This window comes from Herpailurus yagouaroundi, unplaced genomic scaffold (assembly GCF_014898765.1).
Source record: "Herpailurus yagouaroundi ecotype Mexico unplaced genomic scaffold, PumYag 438, whole genome shotgun sequence".
NCBI classification, from domain to species: Eukaryota; Metazoa; Chordata; class Mammalia; order Carnivora; family Felidae; genus Herpailurus; species Herpailurus yagouaroundi.
In genome coordinates this window covers 434,623-447,766 of record NW_024412655.1, presented here as the reverse complement: position 1 = coordinate 447,766, position 13,144 = coordinate 434,623, and the positions used below count along the sequence as shown (strand labels likewise).

At 65.6% G+C, this 13,144-nt stretch overlaps 1 protein-coding gene across 1 annotated transcript in view; it reads left to right on the top strand.

Annotated features, from left to right (window-relative positions):
• Nucleotides 1-4,600: 4,600 nt before the first annotated feature.
• Nucleotides 4,601-13,144, top strand: part of MUC2 (mucin 2, oligomeric mucus/gel-forming) — a 28,491-nt gene continuing 19,947 nt past the window's right edge. The window contains exons 1-18 of the mRNA XM_040464207.1: nt 4,601-4,891; nt 6,502-6,772; nt 7,356-7,470; nt 7,769-7,859; nt 7,943-8,052; nt 8,186-8,396; nt 9,164-9,289; nt 9,834-9,951; nt 10,177-10,315; nt 10,407-10,514; nt 10,601-10,670; nt 10,815-10,952; nt 11,051-11,215; nt 11,645-11,739; nt 11,994-12,120; nt 12,381-12,636; nt 12,729-12,781; nt 12,904-13,004. Coding sequence (XP_040320141.1) covers nt 4,630-4,891; nt 6,502-6,772; nt 7,356-7,470; nt 7,769-7,859; nt 7,943-8,052; nt 8,186-8,396; nt 9,164-9,289; nt 9,834-9,951; nt 10,177-10,315; nt 10,407-10,514; nt 10,601-10,670; nt 10,815-10,952; nt 11,051-11,215; nt 11,645-11,739; nt 11,994-12,120; nt 12,381-12,636; nt 12,729-12,781; nt 12,904-13,004 — 2,556 coding nt within the window. The 5' untranslated portion in view covers nt 4,601-4,629. The remainder of the gene's footprint in view (nt 4,892-6,501; nt 6,773-7,355; nt 7,471-7,768; nt 7,860-7,942; nt 8,053-8,185; nt 8,397-9,163; nt 9,290-9,833; nt 9,952-10,176; nt 10,316-10,406; nt 10,515-10,600; nt 10,671-10,814; nt 10,953-11,050; nt 11,216-11,644; nt 11,740-11,993; nt 12,121-12,380; nt 12,637-12,728; nt 12,782-12,903; nt 13,005-13,144) is intronic.

Sequence of the window (13,144 nt, the reverse complement as noted above, 5' to 3'; positions counted from 1 at the left end):
TTTCGGGACAGAGAGAGACAGAGCATGAACGGGGGAGGGGCAGAGAGGGAGACACAGAATCTGAGAAATTTAAATAAAAACACCACTTTCAATAGTGTGAAAGTGTGAAAAATATGAAATACTTAGAGAAAAATCTGACAACAGATGTGACAGGCCCACGTGACTGAGTGCCACAACACATTGCTGAGAAAAATTACATAACCAGTGGAGAGAGAGACTGTTTCTGTGGGTTGGAAGATGTGGTATCGCTAAGATCCAATTCTCAAGCTCATCCATAGATCTGATGCGATCTCAGTCAAAATCCTAGCAGCTGGGAGCCTCTGATTTCTTGTTACTCATATCGGTTTTCTCCAAAGAGCAATGGTCAAACTTCTGTGAAAAATGGCCACAGCACTGTCAATCAGTGGACAGCGTGGGCTCAGGGTAGACAGGACTCACAGGGACCACTGTATGGCTCTGCCATTCTCTGGCTAGTGAGCTCAGGCAGCTCCTTCACCCTCCCTGATCTCAGCTTCCTCATCTCTGGAATGGAGTAATGTGAGCAGCTGCCTCCTGGAGATGTGGAGGGCTTTAATGAAGTGGGGAAATTCAACACTTGGCCACCGTCTGTGTATGGTAAGCCCTCATGGGGTGTGAGCTCTGAGGAGTTGCTACAGAAGGCACATCCACTCACCCTAAGAGATTTCATTTGTTCATCCCTTCACTCATCCATCCGCCCACCTACCCACTCACTCGCTCATCCATCCATCCATCCATCCACCCATCCATCCATCTATCCATCAATCATCCATCCACAGACCCATCCATCCACCCACCCATTCACCTATCCATCCATCATCCATCCATCCATCCACCCACCCATTCACCTATCCATCCATCCATCCATCCATCATCCATCCACCCATCCATCCATCCATCATCCGTCCATCATCCATCCATCTATCCATCCATCTGTCCAGCCATTCATCCAACCATCATCCATCCATACATCCACCCACCCACCCAACCATCCGTCCATCCATCCAGCCAGCCAGCCAGCCAGCCTGCCAGCCATTCATCCAACCATCCAACCATCCATCCATCCATCCATCCATCCATCCATCGCCATCTACCCATCACTCCATCATCTCCATCCATCCACCCATCCATCCATCTATCCATCAATCATCCATCTACAGACCCATCCATCCACCCACCCATTCACCTATCCATCCATCCAACCATCCATCCATCCATCCATCCATCATCCATCCATCATCCATCCATCCATCCAATCATCATCTACCCGTCCCCCTCTCCACCCCCTATTCCTCCCTCCCTCCCTCCCTCCCTCCCTCCCTCCTCCACCCACCCAGTCACCCAGAAGCAGAGTTACCGAGCACATCTACTGTAAAGCTGGCCTGTGGAGGATCCTACATAGGCTGCTGCTCTCAAAGCACTCACAGAAAGAAGGCCAGCAAGTCACACATTGTGGCCAGGGTGGTGATGACTATGGTCAGGGTAAGGGTATGACACTCGAACTAGGTCCACCACTGCCTAAAGGTGGCTGGGTCTTCTGAAGCACAGTGGCCTTTTCTTCATAAGGAGGCCGGCCCAGTGGCCACCTGCCCAGTGGGGCCCAGGCCAAGAAGCCCAGCCTGCTGACTTGGCCTTTCCCCATTCTTACCCAGAACAAATACTCCGTGTGCTTATCCACCCACACTTTATAGACCGCTTGGGGGGAAGGTAAGTTTATGTCCTATTCATGAACTCTTGCAGTCCAGGAGATGATGTGGGACCTGGTCCTGCACACCCATAGGTCTTTCAGAACCTTTGAAGGGGCAGGACGTGGGCATGGCTGGTGCTGGCCTGCCCTTGAGTCCTCAGATGCTCACTTGCCAGGAACTCTTTCCCTGTGGCTTGCTGGGGCTGGGGTCTCCCCTGGGTGTCCAGAGGGGCCGAGAACCCATGATTTCTTTCGGCACGCCCTCCGTCTGCCTGCTGAGGCTGGGCCAGAGCCGTGGAGCTGGGGTTGGGTGTAGGGTCTGAGAGGGGTGTGTATATAGAGAGAAGGTGGGGAGAGGGAGAGAGAGGGAGATTTATTTTAAGGAATTGTGGGGCCTACAAGTCTGAAGCCTGCAGGTTGGACACCAGGGAAGGCCGATGTTGCAGCTCCAGACCAAAGGCCATCCGGGAGCAGAATCTCTCCTGGAGTCCCTCAGTCTTTTTTCTCTAAAGCCTTCAACTGATTGGATGAGGCCCACCCACATTATGAAGGGTGATCTATTCACATCTAAAACATACCTTCATAACAACATCTAGATTGGTGTTTTATCAAAAATTGGTACTGTGGCCTAACCATGTTGACGCATAAAATTGACCTTCACACCAGGTGACCCAGAACGGGGTGGGGGTGGTGGGCTAGGGATGCACCTGCTATCTTCGGGTCTCTCTGACAGGTGTGAGGCTTCATCTTCTCTCTTCTCTCCACAACCTTCCTTTCTTCTTCCTCCTTCCCACTTCCTTCCTGCCCCCCCAACCTCCTTCCCACCTTCTCCCCTCCCCCTACAAACCCCTCCCCCCCACAACCCTTCCACTTCCCGATGAGTCAGGTTTGTGGACAGAAAGCCGTAGAACAGGCACTTTAGGCTGCGTTTCATGACGTCTTTGTGGCCTCCTCCCTGTGGTAAATTCGTGCGACACTTGGGAACCGTGTCTTGTCAGGGTAAACACTGCTGGGTGTGGGGCCTGGTGGGGAGGCCCCAGGTGCCCCGGCCCTGTGCTGGGGGTCTGCCTGTCACGGATGCAGTCAGCGACCCCTCAACAGCCTCCCGGCTGCAGCTGGGCAGGGCTGTGTCCTCCAGAGGACAGGGGACGAGGAGCCTGTGGGGCCCAGGGGGAAACACACTCCAGCTGCAGAGGGGAGACCCCCAGGGCACACCGTCCCTTTCCCACATCTGTCCGTGTGTCACAGGTGGTGGGTGGACGTGCCTCAGGGCCCCGGGCATCTGTGGCCCCAGCTGGGCACTTTCCAGTTTGTCTACCCTGTATGCAGCGGAGCCTGCGCCCCATTGACTCACCTGTGAGCGGCCCCATGACCACGGCGAGAAAGCCCAGCTGGCAGCGGGGGCTGACCGGGGATCCGATGGTGGGGATGAGCGTGGGACTCGGTCCCAGACTCTGGAGGGGGCAGTGGGGCGACGCTGGTCACCCCAGCCTGATGGAGCGTTCACTGCCGCCTTCTGTAGGCTCCTTCCCACCACGCACTCGGAGCCTCACCCTGTGCCTGGCGGTCGGATGTCACCGCTCTTCAGGTGCCACCTGAGACCCTGCAACTGGGCAAAGAGGGTCAGGGTCAGACCTTGGGGCCTCAGGTCAGCCCTGCTGCCCCTACACATAGGAGATGTAGGGCTGACCTTCTCAGACCCCGGGGAGGGCCCCACCTTCTCAACCCCAGGGGAGGACGCCACCTTCTCAATCCCAGGGGAGGACACCACCTTCTCAGACCCCCGGGGAGGACCCCCACCTTCTCAATCCCAGGGGAGGACTCCACCTTCTCAACCCCAGGGGAGGACTCCTGCCTTCTCAATCCCAGGGGAGGACGCCACCTTCTCAGACCCCAGGGGAGGACCCCACCTTCTCAATCCCAGGGGAGGATGCCACCTTCTCAATCCCAGGGGAGGACTCCCACCTTCTCAACCCCAGGGGAGGACTCCCGCCTTCTCAATCCCAGGGGAGGACACCACCTTCTCAGACCCCAGGGGAGGACCCCACCTTCTCAATCCCGGGGCAGGACACCACCTTCTCAGACCCCCGGGGAGGACCCCCACCTTCTCAATCCCAGGGGAGGACCCCCACCTTCTCAATCGCAGAGGAGACTCACACCTTTTCAGACCCCAGGGGAGGACTCCCACCTTCTCAGACCCCAGGGGAGGACTTCCACCTTCTCAATCCCAGGAGAGGACCCCAGCTTCTCAATCCCAGAGGAGGACTCCTGCCTCTCATATTCAGGGCAGGAGGGGCTGGGCTGGGTGTCCAGTGTCGGGCCAGGATTTCTCTGAATCCCAGCAGGGCAGAGGAAGCCTGGCATGGAAAATCACTGCCTTGGGGGGCTGTGAGGGGCCCCTGTTCCTGGGTTTCCCCGGGGCTCAGTGCCAGCCTGTTCAGCCCCACGGGGAAGTGGCACAATGGGCCTGCTGGCCCAGCTGGCTCTGGTTTCCTAATCCCTGCTGCTCCTGGCTCAGGCCACATACTCGTGCCTGGGTCCCTGGGTCCCTGCAGAGAGGACAGTTCCTGGGCCTGGGGCTGGCGGCACAGTGGGATGGGAGGAGATGCTCCATCCCAGGACCCCAGGAGTGGCAGGCTCACTGCCCCTGGCTCCCAGCCACCCTCTTAGACCCTGGGGGATCAGCCCCTTGTTGGGGCCCCAGGAATCATCGGGTGGCGTGAACAGGCTTCTCGTCCCTAGATGCTGTCACTGTGGTGCGGAGGTCCTGTCTGCAGAGGAAGGGCCCACACGGAGGCGCAGGCCAAGGTGCTGACTCTAGCCGGGTCACTGTCTCCGAGGGCAGCCTGGGTCAGGGAGGAAGGGTGTCCCACGCCCCCACGCTCTGGGCATCCACCTCATCCAGAGTCTCAGTGATTGTTGACATGCGTGGGGCCCCCCCCCCCCCGCCCACACCTGCCCCTGAAGCTCGGGGACGACTTGACTGTAATTTGTGGAGGCTGAGACTCGGTTCTCTCCCCACCTGCCAGGAGACAAAACTCCGGGCCAGGCAGGGGAGGCTGACAGCCTGGGGCCACGTTCCCTTTGAGGACGTCCACTCCCAGCCTCCTGCCGGCCCTCCCGTGTCCCAGAGGACGCGTTTCGGCACAGCGTCCTCTGGCTGGGCTTCCCAAGTTTCAGTTACAGGTAACTCCAGAGACTGGATCAGCCTGGGAACAGGAGGGGATTAGGGGGCGGGCAGAGCTGGGGGCCTGATGTTACCCAGTGGGCCGCCCTCCGAAACCAGCCAAGGAGCAGAGTCTGCACAGAGATGAGGCAGCCTCTGGGCCTCACCGGAGCCCACACATTCCCTGCCTTGGGGGGCTCGGGGCCCCAGTCGGGGCAGGGCCTCCGGAGCGGGAGAGCAGGGAGGGAGGAGCAAACACAGGGCAGTGGGTCTCCCTGGGAGCCCCCCTCAGGGAAGCACCTCCTGCAACCCTCGCTCTGCTGGGATGTGGGACAGGGTGGGCGGGGGCCGGGAGGACCAGGGGCCTGTGGGATGTGGGCGCGCAGGACCTCCCCGGGTGGGCCCTGTCCTGCTTGCTGCTGGGAGGGTGTGTGTTGGTCGGAACCGGGGTCATGGGTGTTGGGGCGTCCTGAGAAGGGCTGGCTTTACTGAGAGCTAATAAAAAGATAAACCACAGATAACTTGAATCAATATTTCCCAAGTGACACCACGGGAGCCCCCACAGCTGTTTTCCTGATAACCTGGCAAACGCCCCACCCACGCTTTGCCCCTCCCCTGCTCTCCCCGCCTCTGCCGGTCCTGCTGGGCCATATAAGGCCCGGACCCCTGCCCCAGTTGCTCTCCCCCGCCACCCTTCTGAGCCACCATGGGGCTGCCGCTAGCCGGCCTGGTGGCCGTCTGCCTGGCCCTGAGCTCAGCTGGGGGTGCGGAGCTCCGGAGAGGTGAGAAGGTGGTCAGTGGCGTGTCCTGGGAGGCAGGACGGCCGAGGCAGCTCAGAGCGGAGGCCCTCCTCCGCCCAGCCTCTGGGGTGCACCGCTTGGGTCGGGCATCCTGCCCTCCGACTTTGGGTGGAAGGAAGGAGGAGGGAAGGTGGTCTTGGGTGCCTGTCATCCCTTTGAAAGTGATCTTCGGGCCAGAGTCTGTGGCCAGGTGGTGGTGCCAGGTGCAAACACCTGAGCTGGGCCTTTGACCAGGGGCCTGGCGGGTCGGGGGGGGGGGCGGTGGGCAAGGGCAGTCGAGAGGGGCTGGGTGTCAGGGCCCCTTGGAGGGCCAAGGCCAAGGTAGCCCTTCCGCAAAGTGGGGTGTTGGCCGCGTGCCGAAGGGGTCACTCCAGACTGAGATGAGTGGGAACGCGGGATGGGGGTGTCTCCGTCCCATTTGGGTGACAAAGCCGCTGGGGGTTGGGGGGAAGTTGGCCCCAAATGTCTGGACACAAAGTGGGCACCCAGAGACGCCATCCTGGTGGGTGAGGGGCGGTGGGAGCAGGGGGATGCCGGAGGGGGTGTGGTGGTGATGGGGCAGGGGGTCCCTGGACCAGGTGGACAGGGTGCCCTGGGCTCCGGGAAGTCCCTCTATCCCACTTGGTGCCAGGCTGGGCGCACGGGGGTGGCGGCTGGAAATGTCCTTTCAAGGGGCTGAGACCCCCTGGTCAGGGCGGCGAAGGTCCAGCAGGGGCCAGTCCTGCAGGATGGCCTCGTGGACGGTCCCCAGAGGGCAGCTGTGGGGCGGGGCCTCGGGACAGGCTTCCCGGGGCCTGGCCCGCTCACCCTGTGTGTCCCTGCTCCCCCAGAGGGCAGGACCCGGAACCATGGCCACAGCGTCTGCAGCACTTGGGGCGACTTCCACTATAAGACGTTCGACGGCGACATTTTCCGCTTCCCGGGCCTCTGCGACTACAACTTTGCGTCTGACTGCAGGGACTCCTACAAGGAGTTTGCGGTGCACCTGAAGCGGGGCCTGGGACGAGATGGGGCTCACCCCCAGCTCGACTACATCCTGCTGAACATCAAAGACGACACTATCTACCTCACCCGCCAGCTGGCGGTGCTGAACGGGGCCGTGTGAGTGGGGCTGGGCGGCCCCGCGAGGCCCTCCACCAGCTAGGAGGGTGTCGGGTTTGAGTTCGGGTCACTGACCCATTCCGCAAACACCTATGGGCCCCGGCCAGGAGCCCCCATGGGTGCGAGGGGCTTCACCCATCCTGTACTGGGGGCCCCAGGCCCCCCCTGTTACCCAGGCTCGAGTTACCCAAGGCGGGGCCGCGGGAGGCCCTCTCCCCTCCCCAGCTATTGTTCCCCATTGTCTCGGGAACAATGGGCTCTAAGCCGCATTCCTGCCCAGCCTCCTGCAGGGTGTGCCCTTTGTTTCCCCAGGGGGTTGTGTATAGGCCCCCCGGGGGCACAGAGCTGGGGCCTGGAGGAGGGGCATAAAGAAGGACAGGGGCAGGCGGGAGGCCAGCAGGCCAAGGTGGACAGGGCTGACCTGCCACGGCCCCGGCTGCCCCGGAGGGTGGCCACGCCGTCCGTGGCCCTGGCACTGGGAGCGGAGGCCACCCCACCCACAGGACGTGCAGCCTCAGTCCCCTCTGGGCAGTGGGTGACTGTGTGGGCCTGCGCGTGACTCCCGCCTGGCGCCCCTCCCCAGGGTCAGCACCCCGCACTATAGCCCCGGGCTGCTCATTGAGAAGAGCGACGTCTATACCAAGGTCTACTCCCGCGCGGGACTCACCCTCATGTGGAACCGGGAAGACTCCCTCATGGTGGGTGCAGCCCCCGCCACAGCCGGGGGTGCCTGGCGGAGCTCAGGGGCCAGCGGACCGGCCCCCGTCACGAGCGGATCGGCAGCAGAGGGGGCCCCTCGGGGCCCAGGGTGCGGGGGGAGGCGGGCTGGCCCTTCGCCCACCCCCCCACCCCTGTCCTGGTCCTCAGCGATCCCCGGTGCCAGGACACCCCGGGGCTGACCCCAGCCTCCTGCCGTACCGGGCGCCCGAGCGGAGGGAGGTGCTGGGGACCAGCCTGGCCGTGGTCCCGCTCACCTGCCTCCCGTTCCCCCTCCAGCTGGAGCTGGACAGTAAGTTCCGGAACCACACGTGTGGCCTCTGCGGGGACTACAACGGCCTGCACGTCTATTCAGAGTTCCTCTCTGACGGTAGGGTCTCCTTGGGGGCCTGGCGGGCGGGGCGTGGGCGCTGGGTCCCTGCCGCTGCCCCGCTGACAGGCCTGCGCCCCCAGGTGTGTCCTTCAGTGCCATCGAGTTTGGGAACATGCAGAAGATCAAAAAGCCTGGGGCCGTGTGCGAGGACCCCGAGGAGGAGCCCGCGGGAGAGTCCTGCTCTGAGCACGTGAGTCGCTGGCGGGGGAGGAGCCGTTCCCGGGAGGGAGGCCGGAGGTGGGGGGGGGTGCGTCTGGGGGTGTCGCGGAGAAGAGAAGGGCGGGAGCGGCCCTCATCCCCTCACCCCCGCGTCTGTCTGCCAGCGCACCGAGTGCGAGAGGCTGCTGACGGGCTCGGCCTTCGAGGACTGCCTGGGCCTGGTGCCGCTGGAGCTGTACGTGCAGGCCTGCGTGCAGGACCGCTGCCGGTGCCCGCCGGGCGCCTCCTGCGTCTGCAGCAGCCTCGCCGAGTTCTCCCGCCAGTGCTCGCACGCGGGCGGCCGGCCGGGCACCTGGAGGACCCCCGTGTTCTGCCGTAAGCGCCGCGGTGCCGCCGGGCGGGTGGGGGCTTGGGCACCGCGGGGCCCTCAGGGCGGGGGCCGTCCAGGGACGGGGCGGCCTGGTGCCCTGCATCCCGGCCCCCTGTACCCTGGGCCCCCTGAATCCCGGCCCCGTTGTACCCTGGGCCCCCTGCACCTGGCCCCCTACACCTGGGCCCACTTGTACCCCAGCCCCCCGTACCCTAGCCCCCTGCAGCCCGGCCCCGTTGTACCCTGGCCCCCCGTACCCTTGCCCCCTGCACCCGGCCCTGCTGTACCCCGGCCCCCTGTACCCCGGCCTCCCTGCACTCCGGCCCCCTTGTATCCTGGCCCCCTGTACCCTAGCCCCCTGCACCCTGGCCCCCTGAACCCCATCACCCCTGCAACCCGGTCCCCTGCACCCCGGGCCCCCTGAATCCCGGGCCCCCTGCATCGTGGCCCCCCTGCATCCCGGCCCCATAGTACGCTGGGCCCCCTGCACCCCAGCCCCGCTGTACCCTGGCCCCTTGTACCCTGGCCTCCCTGCACCCCGGCCCCCCTGTACCCCGGCCCTCCTGCACCCCAGGCCCCCTGTACCCCGGGCCCCCTGAATCCTGGGGCCCCTGCATCCTGGTCCCCCTGCATCCCAGCCCCGTTGTACCCTGGACCCCCTGCACCCCGGCCCCGCTGTACCCTGGCCCCCCGGCACCCCGGCCCCCCGCACCCCGGGCCCCCTGTACCTCTGCGTACGTGTCCACTCAGGGGCCTGCCTTTGCCTTTGCAGCCAAGAGCTGCCCCGGGAACATGGTTTACCTGGAGAGCGGCTCACCCTGCATGGACACCTGCTCACACCTGGGAATCAGCAACCTGTGTGAGGAGCACCGCATGGACGGCTGTTTTTGCCCGGAAGGTGTGTGCTGTGGAGGCCTCGGGGCAGTGGCTGGTGGGTGGGCGCTGCCCTGAGATGGCCCGCCCAGCCCTGTGTGCCCTGGGACCGGGGGGGCGGCGGTGGGGGGAGGTCAGCGATGGCGCTGGACACGAGGGGCGGTGCCCTCTTCCCTGACACTGGGTAGAAGGGACACAGAAGCTGAAGACTGCCTCCCAAGCGCACACAGTGGGGCTTCAGGGAGTCTCGGTGGGAGGACTCCTTCCTGGTCATCACCCGAGGGCACCTGTCCCGCTGCCCTGCTCACAGAGCCCGGAGGCCCCCAGGGAGGTGGTCTGGAGGCTGTGTTCCCAAGGCAGATCCCTGACCGGGTGATGTGTGGGGGCACAGGTGTCCCCGAAGGACCAGAGGGGCCTGCGGGTGGGAGGCCTGGCTGGCAACCCCACCTGGGAGATTGCCCCATCACAGGCCAGCCCGGGGCTGCGGCCCTGCCGGAGAAAGCCCCGCTGTGGGGATTCTGGGGTTTTCCGAGGCTGGCCGAGGATAACGTCTCTCCCCTACCATCCAGGCACTGTGTACGATGACATTGGGGGCAGAGGCTGTATTCCCGTCAGCCAGTGTCACTGCAAGGTCCACGGGCACCTGTACTTGCCCGGCCAGCAGATCACCAACGACTGCGAGCAGTGGTAGGTCCTGGGCTGGGAGCTGGTGGGCTGGGGGCCTGTGGGCTGGGGGCTGGTGGGTCTGGGGTCTGGGGCCCTGGGCTGGGAGCTGGTGGGCTGGGGGCCTTGCGCTGGGGGCCGGCAGGCTGGGGGCCAGTGGGCTGGGTGCCCTGGGCTGGGAGCCTTGGGCTAGGAGCCGGTGGGCTGGAGGGGGCAGCTGAGCCTGACCCTGTGCCCCATGGCCCACAGCGTCTGCACCGCCGGTCGCTGGGTGTGCAAAGACCTGCCATGCCCAGGCACCTGCGCCCTGGAGGGCGGCTCCCACATCTCCACCTTCGACGGGAAGAAGTACACTTTCCACGGCGACTGCTACTACGTGCTGGTCAAGGTAGCTGGCCGGGTGGCGAGCGGGCACGGCTGGCTCCCGGCCCTGCATCAGGCTCTGTGTGGGTCGCTGCCACCGTCCCTGTCCCCTGCAGGGCGACCACGACTCCTATGCCCTCCTGGGTGAGCTGGCCCCCTGCGGCTCCACGGACAAGCAGACCTGCCTGAAGACGGCGGTGCTGCTGACCGACAAGAAGAAGAACGTGGGTGCCCCCGCCCCTCCCCACCCGGCGCCCCTGGGCCCCCAGGGCCCCTCTCAGCCCCACCGTCCCCTCTGCCTGTCCCGCAGGTGGTGGCCTTCAAGTCGGACGGCAGCGTGCTGCTGAATGAGCTGCAGGTGAACTTGCCCCACGTGACTGGTGAGTCCTGCCCCCTCCCCTCCCCCCCCCCATGACTGGTGGGTCCACGGGACGCCCAGCCGGGGGTGGCGCTGGAGGAAGCGCAGCCCCCTGCAGCTCCAGAGCCCCTGCTGACGAGGGGGACCCCCGCCCCCTGCCTTGCAGCCAGCTTCTCCATCTTCCAACCATCCTCCCACCACCTCGTGGTGAATACCGCCTTCGGCCTCAGGCTGCAGGTGCAGCTGGTGCCCGTGATGCAGCTGTTTGTGACGCTGGACCAGGCCGCCCAGGGGCGCGTGCAGGGTGAGTGGTGCCCTCGGCCCGCCCCCACAAGGGCCCCGCTCGCTCGGGGCCTGCCCCCTGGCGCCCCGCCCCTTCCCAACCCTGTCCCGGCCCCTCAGGCCTCTGCGGGAACTTCAACGGCCTGGAAGGGGATGACTTCAAGACGGCGGGCGGGCTGGTGGAGGCCACGGGGGCCGGCTTCGCCAACACGTGGAAGGCCCAGTCGAGTTGCCACGACAAGCTGGACTGGCTGGAGGACCCCTGCTCCCTCAACATCGAGAGCGGTGAGGCTCGGCCCCCCCCCCCCCGCCGGGTGCACGGGACGCCCCGCGGGACCCGTTGGCCGGGTGGGGCTGGGGGGGGAGGCCGGCTGGCCAGCCTGCCCAGCTGCTGCTTTCTGCCGCGTGGCTGTGTAGGGTGGTCCACGGTGGCTGCCCGCCAAGAGTCACCGCGGAGGGGCCAGGCTTGCTGGCTAATCACTGGGTGGTGGCCCTCGCCCAGGGGCTGGTCCGGGGACATGACACATGCCTTCCCACCCACCAGGTCAGGGCAGGTTGAGTGTGGGGCGGCTGTGGGGGTGTGGCCTTGCATCGGGCTGGAGGGGACTGGGCTCCAGGGGACCGAGTGGGTTCCAGCTGGGCGGCCAGGCAGCGGGGCTCAGGGGACCTGCTGGAGGGGCCCGCCCCTGCTGAGGCTCTGTGCGTCCTCTGCAGCCAACTACGCGGAGCACTGGTGCTCCCTGCTGAAGAAGACAGAGACCCCCTTCGGCAGGTGCCACTCAGCCGTGGACCCCTCGGAGTATTACAAGGTGGGTGGGACCCGCGGGACCCGCATGGGCACTGCCCGTCGCCCGATCTTGCCCGGAAGGTGCGCTCTGTGCGTCGGGCCGAGCCGACCCTTGGCCTCGAGTCTGCCCCTGGGAGCCGTCGACCGCCAGCACGTGTGCGCGCGGGGGTGCCCGCGTGGGTTTGCCCCTTGCGGGGTGGGAGCCGGTGCGTGTGCGCGCGCGCGCGCGCGTGTGAGCTGCTTCCCTCGCTCACTGCCTGCCTCACTTTCCCCCAGAGGTGCAGGTACGACACGTGTAACTGCCAGAACAGCGAGGACTGCATGTGCGCCGCCCTGTCCTCCTACGCCCGCGCCTGCGCCACCAAGGGCGTCATGCTGTGGGGGTGGCGGGAGCAAGTCTGCAGTGAGTGCCGGCCCCCGCGGGGTGCCTGGCGTCCCCCGTGGCGGGAGGGGTCAGCCCCGCTGTTCCGCGCTGGCAGGGCGGGGCCCAGAAGAACCGCGGCCCGGGGTTCCGGGGGGGCGGGGCTCCCGTGCGCCATCTCAGGGAGACTGCCCTCGTGGGCCCCTCGGCCGGGGTGCGGCTCAGGGACGGCCTGTGGGGCGGGGGGCCGGGGGGCCGGGGGCCGTCCCTGCGCCCCTCACGCCCGCCCCGCGCCTCCGCAGACAAGGACGTGGGCTCCTGCCCCAGCTCACAGATCTTCCTGTACAACCTGACCACCTGCCAGCCCACCTGCCGCTCGCTCTCCGAGGCCGACACCCACTGCCTCAAGGGCTTTGCACCGGTGGACGGCTGCGGCTGCCCCGACCACACCTTCCTGGATGAGAAGGGCCGCTGTGTGCCCCTGGCCAAGTGCTCTTGCTATCACCGCGGCCTCTACCTGGAGGCCGGGGAAGTGGTCCTGCGGCAGGGGGAGCGATGGTAGGCGGTCTGGGGTGGGGGAGCGTGGGGGGGACCCACGGGCCCGCCCGCCCCCACGAGGGGCCTGTTCACCTCCTGCCTCTTCCCCTCAGCGTTTGCCGGAACGGCAGGCTTCAGTGTGTTCAGATCCAGCTGATCGGCCTTCGTAAGTAGTCTGCGTGTGCCTGGCTCCCCACCCCTCACCCATCCCCGCCTGCTGAGCCCCCTCCCCCCCCCAGCCCCCAGCCCGACCTCCACTGAGCCGAGGAGGCCCCCTCTGTCCCACAGGCTGTCAGGCCCCAAAGATCCACGTGGATTGCAACAACCTGACAGCGCTGGCCATCCAGAACCCGCGACCCACCAGCTGCCAGACGCTGGCTGCCGGCCACGTGCGTGTGGGGGCCGCCGTGGGGGGGAGGGTGTCCCCAGGCGTCCACACTGGCCCCGGGACCTGGAGGTTGGGTCCCGCGCGCACACGGGCCTCACTGGCCCTCCCCGTCCCCAGGCGGGGGAGGTGGTGGCCGGTCGG